Genomic DNA, 21070 nt, shown 5'->3' on the forward strand with positions numbered 1-21070 from the left:
AAATGACAAACAATCAGTTCACTGTGTGGTCAAGCTGCAAAGTGGAAAAAGTGTCAAATTTGTTCACCCTTTAAAAATAAGTATAAGAACAGAATGGTGGTAAAAGAGGGGCCTAGACTGGCATCCACTCCAGGGCATCCCTGATCTTTGTGCCCTGTGCCACTTGCAGGATCGGATCCCCATGACCCCATGACCCTGTCCACGTTAAGGGGCTGGAAGACGGATGGAACATTGTAGCTGCAAACTTATAGAATCTAAATATGTTATTGTTTCAATACTGAACAAATCAGGACCTGTAAGTGAGCCCTATCAATGTTATACTTACCATGTCAGTTTCTATTTATTTCTTTTGGTTTCAGTTTATTTTGAAAGTGCCTTTACTGCGGTTGCCCCAAAGTACTTCAAAGAGCTGTATGGAGAGCACAATAGCTAGGCGTGCAGATTGATGCAATAGAGCTTTCATATTGATGTAACGTAAACAAGCAATTTTCATCACTAACAGTCTCTCTGCTCCTGTTGTATGAAATCACTCTCATCAGGATGTTGAATGGAAGCCGGTGACACAGGAGTTGGACAGGGAATAATGGAATCGCAGCTGTAATCTTCATTATGTTACAATAGCCAGATTGTATTCATTGAGTCTATTTTTTTTTTTTTACTTTAATGTGATTTTGCTGTAAAATGAAATATGTGCTCCACTTCTTTTGTGCTCTACTAATAAAAAATTCTTTGCATTCAAGGAATGTGAGATCACATCACCATAGAGACCATGTAAAACAGAATTTAACATTTGGAAATCTGGTGTAAGAAGTCCATGAAAATCTTGCCATTGATATTAGTGCCAAAATGAGTGTCTTTTGTAAAGTTTGTTATAGCCAGTGCAGTGATTTGATCATTCATAGCCATTCAGCAATAAAAAGCTGAGTAACCTCTCTGCTTGGTCTTTTCTACATAAGTTTTAATGAAACAGACAATGGGGAGATCTAATGGAACCTACAGTAACAGCACCTTATCAGTCTGGAGATGGATACAAATCCATTAGAAAATGTGTTTGTTTTTACCACTTTGCTATAAACCTGGCATCCTGTCCAGAGTGTACCCCAGTCTCATGTCCTTCGCAGCCTGGAATAGGCTTGACAACTGAAAAAAGAGAAAATTTACGATTATGGTGACTCTGCCTACTGTATGCATAATCTGCCATTTAAATGACACTATAGAAAACGACAATGCAAAGGAATCCCATTGCCTATGCTACAGATTTGAAAGCGACCTTCACTGTGGCTTATGTCTGTATTCATACCATAACAGATAGAAAAAGACAGAATGATGAATCTAAAACTAGAAATGTCTGGTATAACCTGAATACTGCAACCATGAAAATAATCTCGGTGCTATCAGGAACGGCACTGGAATAGGGCCGCTATTCTGCCTGACCTGCATGACTCACAGGGTTGGAAACCATGGATTTTTAGCCATATTGAAATATCCTGGAGGAGAACATCAGACTCTCAGTCCATGAGTTTAATTGGCTTGATAAAGGGAACCGCACACGGCTATAATCTGCAAACCTTCCAGCAAAGCTATAGAATGAGACATTTTCAAATATCCAATGTGATAGAAAATTAAGACATAAAGCAAGCTGTTCAAGTACATGGGAAAGAGTGATCGCAGTTATGGATGACAGAGAATGTGACACAGTAAACTGAGTGTAAGAGTTTCCTCCTGCCTGCCGACTGGGCCGGTGGGGACTCAGCAAACTTGGTGCTTGTCGGTGATCAAAAAGGGGCATTCAAGACCACAAAAAGGGGGCACTTTCAGTTGTTTAGGCAAAAGGGCCAGGTGCTCAGACACCCCCAGCCCCGCCCACACGTCATTGGAGGGAGGGGTCCCCCATGGGGTCCCTCATGAATTTGCCCACAAACCCATCAGCCTACTGGGAAAATGCCCAGTATCCCAGATGGCCAGTCCAGCCCTAGGAAGGGGGAGTCTTGCGGTCCCTTTGTGGGCTTGGGATGGTTCCTGGACACATTAGAGGGGTCAGTCGCAATGCCTATAATCTCGGGCAGTAAGGTCTGGTGGGGCGGCGATCCCCGTTGGCCAGTCATCCTTGGGGAAGAAGAAAGCAAAAGCAGATCGCTCACAGCTCCCTCCCCCGCCCCCATCTGCCCAGGAATTTAAGCCATGGGTTTAAAATCACGTGGGGTTAAAAGCCTATGTGTTTAAGCTTGGCCCACTTTTCAGGGTGATCAGCGGTCTTGTCTGCATTCCTCTCCGCTGGTCGCAGTCTGCTTACATGGTGCCAAATGCTGTCCGGTGGATCTCAGTGCGCCCGTGGTGTCACATGCTGTCGTGAAAAATCGCTCCGCTCACGACAGTTAATAGATCCAAGTTTTCTTGGGAGTCGGACAGGGAATAACAGGTTTATTGCGGATGAATTTTTTGTTTCCTCACTTCAGTTGAAGTTGACATCGGTGAGATCGCCTCAGTGAAAACGAAAAAAGGCACCATTTCGTGATTCAGCATGAGTATCACGACTCAGGTTGTGGCAGCAATGAAAAACTAGAAGGAACCAAATTATGAATTCAATCAGGAATGAGTGAAATGAACCAGTCAGAATAGCTTGGGTTGTTTAAGTCTCCTTCCCCCTGTAGGCGGTACCCAACCCACAAACCTGTCTTTGTCAGTTTTCTGCTGTAACTTTTTTTAATCCTGGATCAAAGCACATGTCATTTCAGACATAAATATGTGGTTTTTGTTCCTTTTTCCTTGTCACACTGTAAAGCACCTTTTATATTACCTTACTGTTACATTATACTTTCACTTGTCCCATCATCTCCTGACCCCAGTCAACCAATGAAATCCAATCGCCTCCCATTCATACCTAGGGACAATTCGATAACTCCAGTTCACCTTTTTCAGACTATAGGGGGGAAACTGGAGTACCCGGTGGAAACCCCCCAACAATGCATGGAAGACATGCCAACTCCACACACGCACAGCCAGGGCAGATACTCGAACCCTGGTTCCAGAGATCTGCAGCAACAGCCACTGTGCTTCTCCCCCCCCTAAAAATTTCCCGATCCGGTCCTCTGTGACCCCACACAGTCCACATTTTTGCTCCCTCCCAGCTGTAGCTTCCTGCCAAACAGACATATTTTTCCCTGGGATGGAGCAAAAATGTGGGGGGGTTCCGGAGGACTGGGTTGGGAAACTCTAAAAAGAATCCAAATCCCTGTCTCATGCCGTTCTGTTCAGCGAGTAACCAGGTTTTCCTGCAGATGTGTTTCGTCAGATAGTCTGTTTTTTCAGGTTACCCTTATTGGCTGTTGGAATCCAGATGAACGTACTGTATGAGTTTGATCTTTGAAGCCGTATGGTAGATGAAGGGTCCCGACACTTTCTGGTGATACCATTGTTGACCTTCCCATGTGCTCTAACAGCTGCCAGAGGATGAGACTGGAAAAGTGAGTTAGGATAATATGAATTTGTGATTGGCGTCAGTACTGGATTTGAACATGACACACATTTAATTTAGCCTTAATTAAAGGATTCAGTCGGATAATAGCTTATCAGGATTTTTGATCTAGTACTTAGCAGCCTTTCATCTTTCATCTGCCTCTGTCCCTCTCTCCCTATATATATATATATATGTGTGTGTGTGTGTGTGTGTGTGTGTGTGTGTGTGAGAGAGAGAGAGAGAGAGAGAGAGAGAGCGAGAGAGAGAGCATACATGCAGAAATCTCCTTAAGAGATGTCTTGAAACGTGACAAAGGTCAGCGTGAATGCTGAGTGCACCCATACCCCTGCTCGGAGTATATGAAATACTGTGCATCTTCACAACTATTGTGCTAATGTTTTCACATGTGATCAACTGTCATTTTGTACATTAGTCTACTTTTGTTTACCTGTGGTGTTTACCTGTACAGGAGTATATAGAATTGCTTAATACCTTGACCAATCTTTTAACAAGACAACTTCAGTCTGGCCCCCAGCTCAACCTTTGCTTGCATGCATTTACCTCTCTAATTACAGTATGTGATTTAGATCAGTGTTTCCCAATCTGGTCCTCTGGGACCCGCAGACAGTCCATGTTTTTGCTCCCTCCCAGCTTCTGGTAGCAAAAACGTGGACTGTCTGGGAGGGATGAGATGGGCATATATGCCAGATGTAATTTAGCCCAATGTGTTTGCGTTTTTGTATAGTGATTCTTTTAAAAATCTGTTCCTACAAGGAATTCTGCATTATTCAAATTGCACTGGATTGTTTTCATGGAAAAAACCTGTTCATAAAAATAATTACCTCTTAAACTCCACAATGGAAAATTATTCAGTAACTCCCAGTGTATTGGATGTAATGAGTCATAGTTTTATATTTAGACTAGGCTGCTACTGTGACTTTTCATGGCCATTCTTAACAGTCTACAGCTAGTTAGTCAATTATTTCACACGTATAACATATGCCGACAGATTATAACTGTCAATGCATCACCAGTCATTGAGTTGTACATTCTATTCTTTACTAGTGCAGAGCTAATAGCTAATGCAGAGAATAATGATTAAATTTGTAGATCTTGAATAGAAAGCACTGTTAATTGGATTGAGGTGTTTTAGAGTATGAATCACTTTGTTACTACTATCCTTCATTAATCAGGGAGTACCGCAGGACGGAGGGTGAAGTGGAAAGTGTGTGGGTGTAGACAGAGAAACTGCCAAAGCAGTATGGCTGCCACTTCATTACTGCGGAAAAATAAGACGATTTAGATATTCAGGAATTCTTTACCCCCAATGTTTCTGATTGTTTTTCCGTCACTTCTAGTTCTGTATCATTTTATAATGTTGCATTTATATATTTAGTAGCATGACCTACAATAACTTGTCAGAGCTGTTATGAGTCTATAGGGTAAAAGAATAATATTAATTACATTTTACAGTATGTATATCTTACCACTTTTACACTCAACTTTTTACTATTGTGTCTCGCTTGATTTAAAGGTTACTGTTGCTGTGATTAAGTAATTTTTTAATGAAACAGCATGAAATTTGCGAAACACCTTCGGAGAGCTTGGACACAACAGTGCAATTAAATCATGGAGACGGTAATGCCTTACATGTAATTCTGTAGTTATCTCAGCAAGCTTCTCAAGATAAATGTAATTATACTGTAAACTGTTAAAAAATATTATTCCTTTGGAACAGTACAGTACCAGACATATATCTGTGATCTGATCTGATACACATGTATCTCACACAGTATATATACTATATACTTAGTACAGGATCACCTGTACTTAAGTGAGTTTCTGTGAGTGATTCCCCAGTCAGATCATTAACGTCATAACATCGCTCCTGCCTGTTCCATTCTCTCGAGTGTGTTTTACCCCGAATAAATCCCGTGTTCACCTGACTCCCTGGATTCTTGTTCCTGTTTCCCCGCTCGGTGTCTGCTACTTGTGACAAGGACAATGTACACTACATATTTACCACAAGATTGGTCCCAGATTATGTCATGTTGACAGTGTCAGTCACTTGTGCCTTAAAGAATTTAGAAAACTGATGACATATGTTATAGCTTCTCATTTTTAATTATATATTCCTGTACTTTTATCTAGTTATGCAGCTGGTAATTCAGAGTCTAGAAGCACAGGGGATAAAAGAGAGGGCACCCCAGACAGCAATCCAGCCCCAAAGAGGCAGGTCCTAATTTAAGAGAAATTCGGTGTTTCTTTCTGTATTAATAACATAGTTTCTGTTAGAAATAATACAATGCTACTTAACATGTTCACGAATGTTGTCTTCAATCACTTCAGTTTAACTGTCTCGCCTTCCTTAGAGCTGTCTGAAGTTAATGTGTAGTCGTATCTTATATAACCCTATCCTGTACATCTTCTAAATATGTCTGGAAGGCTATTTATTCGTATATCACTCAGAAAATTCTGGTTATCTACATCTTTGTATATATATTTATACTGTTATGCCTCATGTGATGTTTCATTTCAAAGCGTTTGTGTTGCAAGATAAAACAAACTGATCACTCACATTCACAAAAGAGAAAATTTAACAAGATATGATGATATGGCATCTTCATTCAATTTGCTCTTACTCCATTAGGTTTAGGCTGCTCTGAGGCCAACCTCACGGTCTGCATTATAAAGCTCTATTCACAACACTTCTGCCTGTCAGTTTGCAGTCACTGTACAGAAACCAGACCTTGTAAAGACCAAATACTGATATTAAAATTGAGTCCTATTAGGACATCATGTGCAGATGCTGTGCGGCCTACCGCGCCTGAAATATCCACCATAACTTTGCAATCCATGCAAGGCTGAAAAAACCCAATCTGTAAAGATAATGGTCACGTTAAACTTAATTTGGAAAGAACAACAAATGTAGACCATCCTACCATGGAATATGTGTAGTCCTGAAAGAAAGGAATAGCGTATTTACCTGCCTTTGGTCTTAATTAAATTTTTTTGTCCAGTGCCTTCTGAAACACAATATTATTATTATTATTATTATTATTATTGAAAACACGTGGTCTATCTATCTATCTATCTATCTATCTATCTATCTATCTATCTATCTATCTATCTATCATCTATCTATCTATCTATCATCTATCTATCATCTATCTATCTATCGATCTATCTATCTATCATCACCCACCTATTTTGCCGTGATCAGATGGATGACTGTTAGTTACAGCAGTAAATTTTTATGGAAGGTTGCTGGTTATCAAGTACTAGTACTGGCAGCAGAGTGACCAGCTACCAGGAAGCCAGGCACTGTGAAATGGTCTATACTTGTCATCTGTGTGCTTGATGTTTGACTCATTCTTTAACCATATCATTAAAACAATCCTAAATGAAATACTTAACAAAACTAAGTGGATTCTTTCCCAATTTATAATATTTTAATGATTGAAATAAATAGTATGAATTTAAGTGACTCCTAAAACTAGGCTCATAATTCAGATACGGAGCAATCCACCTAGGTGGATTCAAAGGTCTCCTGTGAACTGTTGCTGCATACCCAACTTTCTGTCTGCAGAATGAATGATGAAAGTATCGTGCAAGAGCTGAGTCTGACCTCAGCTCAGCAATGCAGACATGTCGTTCTAGCACTTATCTACATGCAGGTCTTAAACACCATCACCAACAAGTCAAAAGCTCAGCTATTGGTCACCAAACTCGGGAAAATATATCACATTGTTTCAGATACAAGGCACTTAATGCAAAATTGTGATTGGCAACCTGGCATTGGTAGTTTTCAGGCATTAATGATACTCTGTGACTGTGTTTGATAGCAAGGCAAATCAAGCTGAGATGAAAATGAACTGCGCTGTATGTGGCGTTGTTCTCACCATTAATCTGAGTGCTGAGCCTTTGCTATGGGGCACCAAGGTGGTCTTGAAACAACCATCTTCCTTCTTGTTTTTTTTCAGCATTTAAATACAAAATGAACAGGATGAAACAAGAAGAGCATATACTAAACACATCTAAGCACATTTATCAAAACAGTGATTTGTAAAGTAAGAAAATAAATGTATCCAAACAATGTGTAAAGTTAAAAACACTGTGCGGCAACACTGTACTGTACGTCGTGCGTAACATTTTGTTCTTAATGGCTTTCAAAATGATAAAGATCTACCCCAACACTACCCCAAGCAATGCCCCAACACTGCGCCAACACTAGACTATGCCATGCAGTCCATTGTTTATTTTTATTATTACTCTGTATTCGTTAATTTGTTCATAAATCTCAAACTTTTAGGTTGTAACATTTGTACAACTATTGCGTAACTTTTTGGTGAGCAATGGCTACTAAAATGATATAAAGTACAATGTATTACCTGATATTTTCAATAAAAAAGCACTATCTCCAAGAAACGATGCTATCACAGCGAATGCGAGGCTGAAACTGAAGCGTTACTCTTTTTTTCCGCTGAGAGACGTGCCACGTGACTCATTTCCCCACGCATACAAGTTATCTTGGGTCTGCGTTCACGGTTCGACTTCTGAGATTCAGATCAAGTTCTAGGTAAAAAAAATTTCAAACTGTTTGGTTCAATTTTTAAGAAATTCGAGTTCTAATGAGTTCTAGTACTGCGGTACCTCTGTATTTACATTTCATGGACTGACCAAGAGGAAATTTTAATAATGATGTTAATAATAATAATGTTAATAAACTTAATAATAATAATAATAATATAATCAGCTGGTTTAAACGATCTGTAATATATAACCATGTTATCATTGAATTGTTTTTAAATCAAGAAGGACTACATAATCAAATTAATATGCAGTGCATGTAAGCAAAGGGTCTATTTTTCTGCCATGTTTATGCCTTTTGCCATATGTTCCTATCCAGAGTGGTTTTGATATGATACACTGGAACGCATCGCATACAGGGACTATTTTGCCTGTTAATTCAACCAATTCAGTGTATTGAGTTCTGCACGTACTACCCCATTAGAAAACTAAAGTGATATAAAATGATAATCTGTATAATTGCATCAAAAATGCAATTAATCGATATATTGGATTAATATTAATAAATGTGGCATAGGCTCCCGTCAACCTTCACGTACAGTATAGTCGGTTAAATACACAGACCCCTCCTCTTTTTTTATCTTATCTCTTCCTCCGCCTCCGTACCATTCCGTTGCAAAGAGGAGAGACGCATCGGTAGGAGGCGGGATCCCGGTCTCAGCGAGCTGTCGGGGAATACCCAGACCCCAGATCCTCGAAATCCTGCTCACCGTCCGGCGACACTGGCCTCTTCCCGCTTATAGGGTGAAAATGCAGTTTCACTGAGATACCCTGGATGTAAAGGGCTGTCGCGTTTGTTTTATTATTCCTCGTATTAGTATTACATGTATATTCTCTTCATTTGCTGGACGTTTTAATAATAATTGAATGGAGATTTCGCTTGATCTTTATTATAATTGTATCTTAATGAACAGTTCAATCGCCGTGATACATAAGGGATTTTGATTATCAAGAGCGTTTTGGGTGATGATGCGCCCGCCTTGATTTGGGATTTTGCTGGCTAGTTTTGTTCCTGCTGTAAATGGACTGCTAAAGGTGCCATGCCTTGAGGGTACTTAAATTCACACCTGCACTCCAGCGCCTTCACACTTTGGATTTACAAGTGGATTCTGTTTTTTTCTGTATTCTTTCTGTTTTCAAGTGAACTGATACTAATGGAAAATTATTCAACTATTCAATGTAAGTAAAAGTCTCAAATACAAGTTTGGAATTTCACGTTTTCCTTGCATAGCAGTTTTATATGACAACGGGCGGTATTTGGCACCTGCGGTTTGCGTCTATCGGTCGCTTCACGAAATACAATGCAAACGTATGCAGAAGTCAAGCGTAAAATTTCTAATTACAACATTGCTAGGTGTGAAGAGTGGGACTAAAATCAGCAACATTGTTCTGTTATTTTACCAGAGATATAGTATTATCCTTTGCTGTGCAATTATACCGTTATCTTCGTAAAAAAAAAAAAAACTGATACGATGTTACGTTGTTATGAGTTGCTGATGGACTGTACAGACGCTGCCGCTATTCTTCATGAATTACCCTTAAAGTGCATTTAACACTATTATTTCAAAGTGTATATTAAAAAAGGTCATTCAAATAGCGTTTATTGATGTTTACTGGGAGTTTTCATACCTAGGGTCGGTTTTATTGCACTGTATAATACGTTTACACGCCTTTTGTAATTCCATCAATATTGACCCAGCTAATTCTCAATACTGGCATTAATTCATCAGTGCAGCGTAATCACTTTGGGTTTATGGTTTGACGCAGTGAAGTGTACGATATCACTGTAGTACTATCCATTGATAAAAGAGTTATTGGCACAGTGTAGTGATCATTTGTGAATGCTTTCTATTTCATTGGTGCCAGCTATTTTGTGGTCTTTATAGGATAACTCACCTGAAGTGTAATAGTAAGGGGGTTTAATTTTGTAAGGGCTTAAGTTTAAAATCATGGTTATGAGTTGTGACTCGTCGCCGTTCCATGAAAGCCCTGAATTAAAGTGTGCTGTTTCAGAGACAAAGTAAACAAGCAAATAAAGAGATTAGATTCGGGCTGCTTCATGCAAAGTCTGTAGATGGGGTTTTTCTTTGGGTTCAGTTTCCTCCAGCAATCCCCGGGTATGCTGTCCAGGTGAACTAAAGATTATAAATTGCCTCTAGTGCTCGCTTGAACAACTTCCTGTCCAGAGCAGAGGATGCCTCTATCCTTCCTGGTGCATGCTCCTGATAACCTTCATCCTGCTGGGATAAGAGGCTATTACAGATGAATAGCTAAAGGATGCAATCTGTTGTTACTCATCTGAGAAACATGCTTTTAAAAAGCACAAAAGTGCTTGGTTTATCCTTGCATTGCAGTGTGTATAAGGTGCTGGTAAACTGCCCAGATGGTATAAAAACTCTTCTCTTGGACCATAGCCACATGCTACAAGGTGTTATCCAGGTCACTGTGCCTCTCGTCCTTCTGATAATCAAATGCCTTCACTCTGCCTCTATGTTTTAGTCAAGGAAGTGATAATTTTACAATGTCATGTAACACAAACACTCATCTGTTTTTATGTCATTGCTGCAGAAAAAGACACATGGTGTCTTGCCTGGATTAGATCCATCTCTAAGCACCTTTTATACTACACTGTCTATACTACTGCCTTTTCTCTTTAGGATGTCTTCCTGCATGGTGTTAAAAACTCACAAATGTGTTGTTAAATCCATTTGTTGGTGACAAAGATTTCAGTTTGTTCTCTGCTGCATCACATTACGTTCCTGAACTTTTTTTTTTTTTTAATTTGAAAATCACTTGCAGTTATGATGGTCATACAACACACAAGGACAGCTTTTGAAATCCTAACTTCTCAGTTAACACCCTCCAAATGTTAGCCAAATGGCAAGCATAGGACTTACATATTCACATTCTTGCAGCTCAGGCGTTTTGCCAAGATAATTTGGTTGTCACATATCATTGGAGACACTTCACTTTGCTGTGTAGTTTGTTTTGAGATAAATTGAGAGGAATGAATATTATAATGCACCGTGCTTTGCAGGAAATTGTATAGTGATTAATTTAGGATAGCTTTTTTTTCGAATATGTCAGGGTTCCTTGCCAGGAAGGATTACTGCTGTGAAACCCTTGATTAACTTCCGGGAGTTCTGAGAGTGCAAAAAATATAATGAGAGCATGTGCTGTAAATTTGGCCTGCGACGGGTTGGTTCCCCATCCTGGGTTCTTCCTTGCCTTGTGCCCATAGCTTCCTGGATAGGCTCCAGAACCCAGTGACCCTGAATAGAATAAGTGGTTTCAGAAAATGGATGGATGGATCGACAGATGTAAATTTAGCAAATATACGTCACACTTCATCTCACATCAAAGCACAGATGTAACAGGCAGCAGCAACGCCCAGACAGACCAGACTAAGAAAGAAAACACCCAGCCATGCCTGAATATTAGACACACTTGCTGGTTATATATTTCAAGGATTCAGAGGTTTTTATTTGTCAGATGCAAAGTATACAGTCCGACAACAACATGCGTAGAAGAGAAAGGTGGTCTATATATAATGTTTGTATGTATGTATATAAGAGCTAATTTAGCGGTATCTAATTTGGCGGTTTCTGATTTGGCAGTTGATGAACGTAGCAGGGATTCAGTTTTGTCGCATTTTGTGTTGTTTTTGAACTGCGCTTGTATTTTTTGACTTGGATTGCGGTTTGGCATCTGTCTGTCTCTCATTGTAAATCATTAGACCTCAGAACACTATCATAATAACATTGTATTTCAGCAAGTATGGATGGAAAGGTGAGCCTGGCAGTATTTTTTTTTTCCATTTTGAAGACATTCTGATGAAGAATATGCTGCAATTGAAAAACAGGAGTTGTAAGAAATATTGTAGTATTGGAGTTACCAGCCAGTTAACAATTCTGATTTTTTCCCCCAACCACTTATGTAGTATACAGTCACTATACACCCGCCCTCTACCCACTTATCCTCCTCTATATCATATATGTGTCTTTCACCTGTATTGGACTTCTTTGTGATTAAAAAACACCAGAGAGCTACATTTTAAATGTTTTGTGGAATTCTAATGCTATCAGTTGAAGATTGACTTGTGCACTTATTATTGTTGTTGTTATTATTATAGTGATTAATTGAACATTTCTAGTCAAAACTGCAGCAGGGTGTTTGACGCAGTGCTTGGTTTTTTCGAAGGGCAAAATTCACCATGAATTGCTCTTATTTTCCCTGTATTCACCATAACAGGGTATCCTCCGTAATGCTGTGTGTTTGTGCTGCACTGTACCATGTTATTAAGGTTCATCATACTTATATCCAACTTTTGCCATTATTTCGTTCAATATAATAAACATCACCACTGGTTTTCTACCTCAGTTTTATTGTGAGATGAACCCAGAATAAAAATGGTTTCTTTCCGTCAACAATCCATCCATAATTTACATTTTTAGCCAACATAAAAAATAAAAATAGTGGAAATCAGAGCAGGTTGAATGCTGTTGCTTTGGCTGTCTCTCTGCATCGGCTTTGTAACCTGAACTGGTTTCTGCACACTCAGCACTGGGAAGAATCGCACACAAGAGGCTTTGTTCTCCTCAGATCAACTTCCCAGGAACCGGGAATGTGATCCCTCTGCTAATTAAGCAGCTGAACCTGCAAATTTAATTGGCCAGAGGAGGGACAGGATCAGGTTACATGATGCTTGACCAATTGTTTGGTTTATTTCAGTGGAAAGATTTGGATCTTTGACTCATTAATTAATTCAGTTAGTTAATTCAAATACTTCCAGTAAATGACAAATTCTGGGAAAATGCAAGCACAAAAGTAAAACCCATAAGAGCATAACTAATAAATAACAAATAAACAGGATGCTGTCCGCATGACAATAGTGCTTCCCCGTCACAACCCCCCCCCCCCTCTAATTCCTACTCCTCCCTCACCCCCCATCCTCTGTCTCTAGCCCCCTATCTACATTAGGCTTGGGCGGTTTCTGCTTTTATATCATACTGTCCTTACGCTATGTACTGTAGTATGCTGTATTTTCAAAAGCACCACTAAGGTCCCCCAAAGATAAATTCCGCTGAAAGAAAATACTGCAATATAGGGCTGTGCCAACCACTTACAGTATATGACCAAAATCTTATAAGTCATCTCATTTCCCGATAATGATATATTCCTGGGCTGCACTTCATATTTATGGATATATTTTCTTCTACAGATCAGCTGCGGTAAGAATTGGACAGAAATCCTCAAATAAAAAGGAGCAAATGTCAGAAATGTAACGCGATCCGCATTAAGTATTTCAGGTGTACAAATCGCTCCGTTTCCGTTACCAATAATATCTGTACTGTGTTCGTTTAAAGTACAAAAGATAGAATTAATGGACTAATAAGTATAAACCTAAACGATACAGACAGGTCCAGTTAATACTGAAAAGAATGATTAAAGCATACTTTTCATTAACAGCCCGTGCAATGTCACATTTGTACAGAACCCGGTGTTCTGACAAAACGTCCTACTTTATCAAAACATCCTACCGTAGTGCTAATCGCTAGCCCTAACCCTAACTTTTACTCTAACCCTAACCCCCCAAAAACCCCTAAAACCCTAACCCTAACCCCTAATCCCAAGACGGTGGAACTGCACATGCACGTGTTTTGTCAGAACACAGGCCCTAAGAGGTCAGGTAAACACCTTACAATACACACCAAGTAACTTGGTTTTTATACGTATTTATTAATAATTGCACTCTGTCCATCATGTCAGTGATTTTAAGCAAGACAGCTGTGCTACTGAACGTGAAGTGCAGACACAAACATTGAGATATTAATTAAAATTCACCCATAAAGAACTCTGGAAAACCAAGGGGTGTTGATTGCTTTTTTTTGAAAGATATTACAGCCAGAAAACTGAATATAAAGCTAACTGTACAGCGGTGTCATAGTATAGGGATTAAACCCTAATCCACTTTCACGTATATCCCCCTATAGGCTATTCTCGCTTAACCCCTACACACAATCCCCACCTCTACAAAAACTTTATTCAAAGTCCAACCCTGTGACTTCTGTCATTGTAACCAGGTTCACCAGATTTGCACCTGTTCTTTCATCTGCCATCACTGACTACAGCTGGGGCAAAGCGACACGGATAAATTCCCCCGTGATAAATTTTGGTGACCGGCCACCAGACTGCTGCGAAAAAAAATGCCGGGTAGGAAGGCTGGAAAAAGAACATAAACCTTATTTTAGAATATTCAGAAAATCATCTCGCATTCCATTATTGTCAGGGATCCGGGCGGCTCGGGCGCGGGAACGTGGCATGGTGCAGGAACACAAAAGGTGGACGACCCACTGGAGGCTCCAAGATCACAAAAACGGGGTTTATTAAGTAAAACAGAAAACACTATGAACATAACAAAAACAAAACAACCACAAGGGTTGAAAAACTAAGTGGGAAAAATAAAGACTAAATGTACAAAGGGGAATCAGGAAAATAGGCAACAAACAAAGTATCCAAAACTAAACTACAACAAAACCTTCAAGATCTAGCAGCAGCAACAATCATCAAACAACAATCAACGAACCACTAGGGAACAGAACAGATACAGGGACTTAAATACAGAAACCAAAACTGGGTAATAAGACTAACACAGGACAGGTGAGACTAATTAACAGCGACCAGGAAAACAGGGCACATGTGAAACTAATAAACTCAGGAGGAAAACAAGGAAACTAAGAACTAACAAAGGAAACAGGGAAACATAAACCAACAATAGGGAATTACAAACAGGTAAAGACACAAGCAGGGGCACAAGGAACAAAACCAAAACCAACTACAAAATCAGACACAAGAACTAAAGAAACTCAAATGAAATACTAGGGAGCAAAATCAAAAAACAGAGGAGATAGGATTTGAATGCAGGATAGAAGGGTTCAGACAGCTGGACACTCAACACATTGAGCCACATGACCAGACAGGTAACCGGGGAGAACAAAGACTAACATAAAGAACGGGATGACCAGCGACGCCTGCTGGCCGAACGGGGAAGGGACACAGTAGGGCCACAGGGGCTGATCCTGACAATTATACAATGTTCCTGGGAAGTTTGAAAAAGATCCGTCTTTGTAAATTTAACATGCCCACTAAATGGCTTTTGCAGCTCTTTTCGTCCTCTTTTCTGGTGTATGTTTTGTGTATGTGATGTTTTGTGACATGGTAATAAGACCCATCAAAGATGAAGTAGAATAAATAGAGTAATTACTGTAGGTCAAATAGAGTTATTCTGTTCACGAGGTCAAGCGTCTCCTGCGGTTGCCCTTCCCTTTGCTGCCGTGAAGCGCTGCTGCTTCAGTTTTGGTGCAATTTGTTTCAATATTTGGTGAGTTCCAGTTCATGACCAATGGAATGTGTCTGCGAAGTTTGAAAAATATCCATCAAATACTTCTTGCTTATCGCACTAACAAGAAAGTGTCTGTGGAATTGGCGGCAGACCAGTCCCAACACCAGAATATGTTTTAATGTGTAATTACCATTTTAATTTTCAATCCCTTTGTTATTATTTAGCACTTATGGCAGATTACACATGAAGGTATTTAAATTTAGGTCAGAGGCTTACTTGCTTTCCCATTCGTCACCTGTAGTTGGCGTTAGGAGCAGTGATTCATTCAGCAAATGGATCATGTATTGATTTGTTCAGTCATTCAATACATGAGTTCCTTCAGCAGTAATTCGTTCTGTTACAAACATAATGTTTGCTGATTTTGGTTATTTTCCTAATTCATTTTGAATTTTCAATCTTCTCCATAATTTGTCCAACAGATTGGCTCCTTCGTGATACTTTTTACATACACTTTTTTGTTTTATTTTATACAATAGTAGGAACTTTGTGTGAAACTTTAAAAGGGTATTCCTGAAAATAGTTTGGAATTTCCAAATGCTAAGCACATTTTCTATTTAAATCTACTCTAAATTAGGTTAATTGACATCTCTAAATCTTCCTGTACTATATGATGCATGATATGCATGTATGATATAAAATTAAATAATATAGTATTTTGGTCTTATGTATGAATTAATTAACCACACACTTAGTCTTTGGTACATACTGATCTCATGTTCATAGATCATTAATGAATTGTGATACATGTTTTGTCTCAAGCAATTACTATATTTGTTACTATATCTGTTAATTCTGTAAACCTTTGTGAACTAGGTCTACTGAAGGAACTACTGAGGGACTAGTAAGGAACAAGTAATGAATAACACAAGTGAAATACTGATCTCATGTTTGTTCATCGTTAGTGAATCGACATCTTTTATCTCAAGTAGCTACTATATTTGTTCATGATTTGTATTTCAGTAGTAACTGAGTTATTACTAAGTATTTGTACCCCTTAAGTAAAATCTTGCCCTGCTTTGAGTACAATGTAGTTATGAGTAGATGTTGAGGTGTTCTTTTTTTTAGCTAGTAACTCATTCTCAAGACCAGGTTTGTGATACAGACAAACTTCAGAAAGCAATGCTGTGAGGAACTTGTGAAAGCGAGTTTTGGCTTAGCTGTGCATAAACCTTCAGACCTTACCAAGAAGATCCTGCAGGAGGACAAGCAGTGGAGCTCTCTGAGGAAATGGCCCAGTCCTGCCAGGGGGGTGGTGTGCTTTATAATGTCTCAATCCTGTCTGGTGTAATGCTGTTGGTTTTTGGGTGGGGGGGGGGGGTGGACAGAGATCAGCCCTGGGTCTCTGATGGATTTTGTAGGTTCCATTCAATTTTTCCAAAACACAAATGCCTCTGACCTGTCATTTTTATGATGACTTGGCAGCCAAGGGGTCTGACTTTTCCCTCTCATTTGTCCTTGTTCATCTTCTGTCTAGTGATCGTACTTTATCCAAGTACACGTTTCCATTATGCAAATCAGTGCGGCAACATCTTGTTGTGTTAAAATGGTTCCCAGCAAAATGTTTGGACTTTATTATTGTAAATTTCTGCTGGTTGCTTGGAGGCTTTCAGTGTTAGAAGCATATCCATTTTACGGTGCAGTTCAAACAGCAGGATAGTTTCTCAGTGAGTTATATGTTGACCTGTATCTATAGGGTTACAAGTGCAGCTCCTCCGCTCCGCGTCTGCGTGGAATTGGCTTTTTTTTCCTTTGTATTGTGTGGGCTTTTTCATTCACATATTCTTTGGCTTTTAATAGAAGAGTTTATGTGTCCTGTATTTCTTGATATTATCCCTATGTTTGCTACAACCCTACTTTGGATAAGCAGTTATAGAAAATGGATGAAAGTGTACATGGTTCTGCCAATATTTTGAATGATTTTACTATGCTAAGCTAATGTAATTAGCAATTTTTAATTAGTGATAATGGAGCTTCTTGGCTTATGTGAATGGAGGCTGCTGTGTATTTCACAGTTAAAATAGATGGCAGATTTATTTTTTGAGGAGGGCATTGAAATGTCCTGGATGGATTCACAGTAATGGCAGAAATGATAATTCCTGCGGTACGTACCTGTTTAGGTCTGGACTGTGATATTTGCCAGTTCCTTTCCATCTCTTTTCCATTATCTGCGTGTGACATTCAACATCTTCCCAAAGCGTTTAAATTCACTTCGGTGTTTCTTTATCTGTGTGCCAAGTCACAGTCCCACTCAAAGGTGAACCTCTTTTGTAGACTTCAGCACTGACTGACTTTCCCGCCCTTTTTCCTGTTTCGAGCTTGGAGACTTTCCTCTTCTACCTGCACATGCTTCCCAGTCTCTGACACAGTGCTATCAGTCCCATCATTAACTATAAGGGTCATTCTCCCTGTGTCATGTGGTTTACTCCTGTTTCCTCCTACAGTCCAAAGACATGCAGTCAGATTACCTGTTGTATATGAGTATGCCTGTATATGAGCCCTGTGATGGGCTAGCATCCCATCCAAGGTGCACCCCCACCTTGTGCCCTGAACTGCCTACTGTACCTCTCCCCTTCCCAACCCTACCCCCTGCGACCCTGTTGAGGGCACGTGGTTGCAAGATGAATGGAAGTGGTAAGGCTGTTTGGTGGTAAGATCTGTCATGTGTTTACATAAGACATTTAGTCATATTTCATTCAAATATCTACTTTTTTGGTTGGTCACATGTCTTCAGAATCACCTGCAATATCTCTTTGCAAAGTGGGATTTTTAGTTGTGCTTTTTATGCAGAGCTCCTCCCTCAACTCCCCGTCAAACATGTCGAATTGACTTGAATTGTCGGCCTTTAGCAGATGCCATCGTGCTATCAGTAGCTCTTTTTGCCGTGGCTTTTTAACATGGCTGTTCAGCCTCGGCACTGGCTTCTCCCTGGTGGGTCAGTGGGTGCTGCTGTTTATTCTGAGTCGCTTGCCTGGTGGTTGTCAGCTTGACGTGCCATGATGTTTCTGTGGTCCTCTGGAGGGTCAAGGGGCGGCAGCAAAGCCTGAAATCAAGAGGAGAAACTGACACCTCTCTCATGACTCGGCTAATGAGTCAAACATGCACAGATGCCTTTTCAGAAACGGCGATTTCTTTAGTTACCCGATGGGTGGACTGTGTACAAAATATGTTATGATTTCAGAATGATTCATGCAGTATAGATGCCAGCACTGTCAGGTTAGCACCTCATGGTCATTTCAGATATTTTCACAAGCATAGTGCTGGAATACAGATCCGAAACAAACACATCACTATACAAACATACTATTTCAGTTCATCAAACATTTGTGTGGGTTGCATAGATCAGCGGGGGAAAATCTCTCTTTCAGCTGTAACATTAAACAGAAGTACGGAGAGGTGAACACTTCATATAAACTCTGTATGCGTTATGAATATAAAATCCACGATGATCATACAGTATATAGTTTCTTTTTCAGACATTCATAAAATGTAAATTCCATCATATATTCATCCTATATTAAATTTTTGCTCTCAGATCTAGCCCTTCACCTCATAAAGAGGGCCTTAATACATTTCAGACATTCATTTTAGGCAGAGTGAGAGTGTAGAATAGGAGCTGAACTGACCTGGTTGACCGTGCTTATTAATGCCCAGTGGTAGTTCTCCTATGGCTGTCTGACATCAACAGCATCACCCTGTACAAGGACACTGTCATCATGGTTTCACAGTACTGAGGAATGCTTTCATTTCAAGCACGACGCAATGCCTGGAAATAGATAGATCCATGATGGGTGGTCTGGAGCCTGTCCCACATGCTAAGTGTGCAAGGCATAAACAAGCGATGATGGGGCGCCAACCCATCACACACCAGTCGCTCACACACCAGTCACTCATACACCAGTCGCTCACACACCAGTCGCTCACACAGGCACACCTATGGGCAATTTGGTAACACCAATTAACCTCTGCATGTTTTTGGACTGTGAGGGGAAACTGGAGCACCCAGAGAAAACCCCACGAGGGGAACATGCAAACTGCACACACATGGAGCCATGGTGGAGACTCAAACCCTGGTCCCAGAGGTGTGAGGCGACTGCTAACTACTGTGCCACCATGCCACCCTGGAAATAAAACATAGATACCAAATGTAACATATTATGGTAGGAAATTTGTGTGGCGGTTGGTCATAGAGCATGTGGCAATATGAACTGGGCTGTGTGCCTGAGACAGTTTCCTGGTATGTTGCTTTGGGGAAAAAATACAGCTGATCCGTAGGGAGAGTACTGAGAGTGATTGGTGTTGCAGTGACAGATAAACTCCATTGCATTATGGGAAATCGCAGAGTATTCTAACCCAAGTCCCACACATGTGCTCTGATGTGTCCCTAGACAGCTCTGGTGTTCACTCCTAGATTACAGAGTTCATTTGTCCAGGTGTGGTACGCACTGATGCACATCAACTGTGTGACATCTGAAAGCTGGACTTCGTTTCCACAGAACAAACCTGCAAATTATGAAATAGAAATAGTTGTGGAAGCGGTAGAGAGCTCTGTCACTAAAGAGACTGAGAGCTAGCAACCTCTGATAGGACAGAAGCTTCTGTGTTTACAAAAATCTTTACAGTGCTTTGTGCACTCTGGGAAAAGCGTGGTATTGACATGGAAACGATTCTTCAAGGGGAGAGAGTTAAACAGAGCAAAGAATAAAGGCCATTTCATCTTGGACCATACTTGCTTAAACTGCTTTTAATGTACTGCCCCAAAGGCAAAACCTTGATATAACATCCAAATAGCATAGGACAGAAACAACATATAATGTGCAGAATGTATTAATACAAAATAAACAGCGTATTTGTTTTTAGGGCAATATTTAGGGTATTTCATAAGTACATATGGTCATGGCTTTTGAGTTCTCTGCTACTATAAAAGCACTTTGCCTTTTATGAAGCGCCTTTTTAGCTTCTGAATGGTATTATTACAATAAAATGTCTCCTCCCTCAGGGTTCCATTATCTCAGTTATAGGAATGATTGGATGAGACTCAGCAGTCAGGTTAATGAAAATGCTACTGTTTGGAGACTCTCTGTATTTCGAGGTCATGTAAAAATAAAAACCCTAGTCAAGGAAGCATCCTTTTTTAACATCTCTTTTGTTGCCAGTTAGCTGTTAATCCCTAAGAGTTTTGACATGCAGGCTGGTCTGCCGGGGCTGAGGTCTGGAGGATGGCTGTATGTAACCACAGTCAGTCTGTTATCTGGCCGGCTGCCTGGGTCATTTCATGTATAATTAATTGTAAAGATTTTAATGTTTTGCACAGTATAAATATGTTACGACCTTGTGCAGTATCACGTGAGTTAGAGTGTGATGTTTACATGCAGCAGAAAATGCCTGAAAGTGAAAGCTTACAGGACCAAAACACAAGGTCCACACTGCACCTTCTGACCATGCAGTAAGATGGTTATTCACTGCGCATGAGTGCTCCTGGGGGGTTTGCTGGACATTATAATGAAATATGATGGAGCATGAATCACAACTAAAGCTTTAGACGGCATGATGGACGGGCCCACTGGATGCAAGGCCAATTTTAGGTCTGTCACTGAATATACAGAAGTTTTGTGATAGCTTTT

The 21070-nt window shown here is 40.0% G+C and overlaps 1 protein-coding gene across 14 annotated transcripts in view; it reads left to right on the forward strand.

Moving 5' to 3' along the window:
• Nucleotides 1-21070, forward strand: part of lrrc7 (leucine rich repeat containing 7) — a 181499-nt gene that overhangs the window by 70861 nt on the left and 89568 nt on the right. For 11 of the 14 annotated variants that reach the window (XR_011982663.1, XR_011982664.1, XM_072699699.1 and 8 more), the window contains exon 1: nucleotides 8803-9226. The exons of the other annotated variants lie outside the window; for them this stretch is intronic. Coding sequence is in view for 9 of the 11 variants with exons in the window: in XM_072699699.1 (XP_072555800.1) it covers nucleotides 9202-9226 (25 nt within the window). In the remaining 2 variants the exon portion in view is untranslated. Of the gene's footprint in view, nucleotides 1-8802; nucleotides 9227-21070 lie in introns of those variants that run through there. 14 annotated transcript variants of the gene reach the window in all.

This window comes from Paramormyrops kingsleyae, chromosome 15 (assembly GCF_048594095.1).
Source record: "Paramormyrops kingsleyae isolate MSU_618 chromosome 15, PKINGS_0.4, whole genome shotgun sequence".
Lineage (NCBI taxonomy): Eukaryota > Metazoa > Chordata > Actinopteri > Osteoglossiformes > Mormyridae > Paramormyrops > Paramormyrops kingsleyae.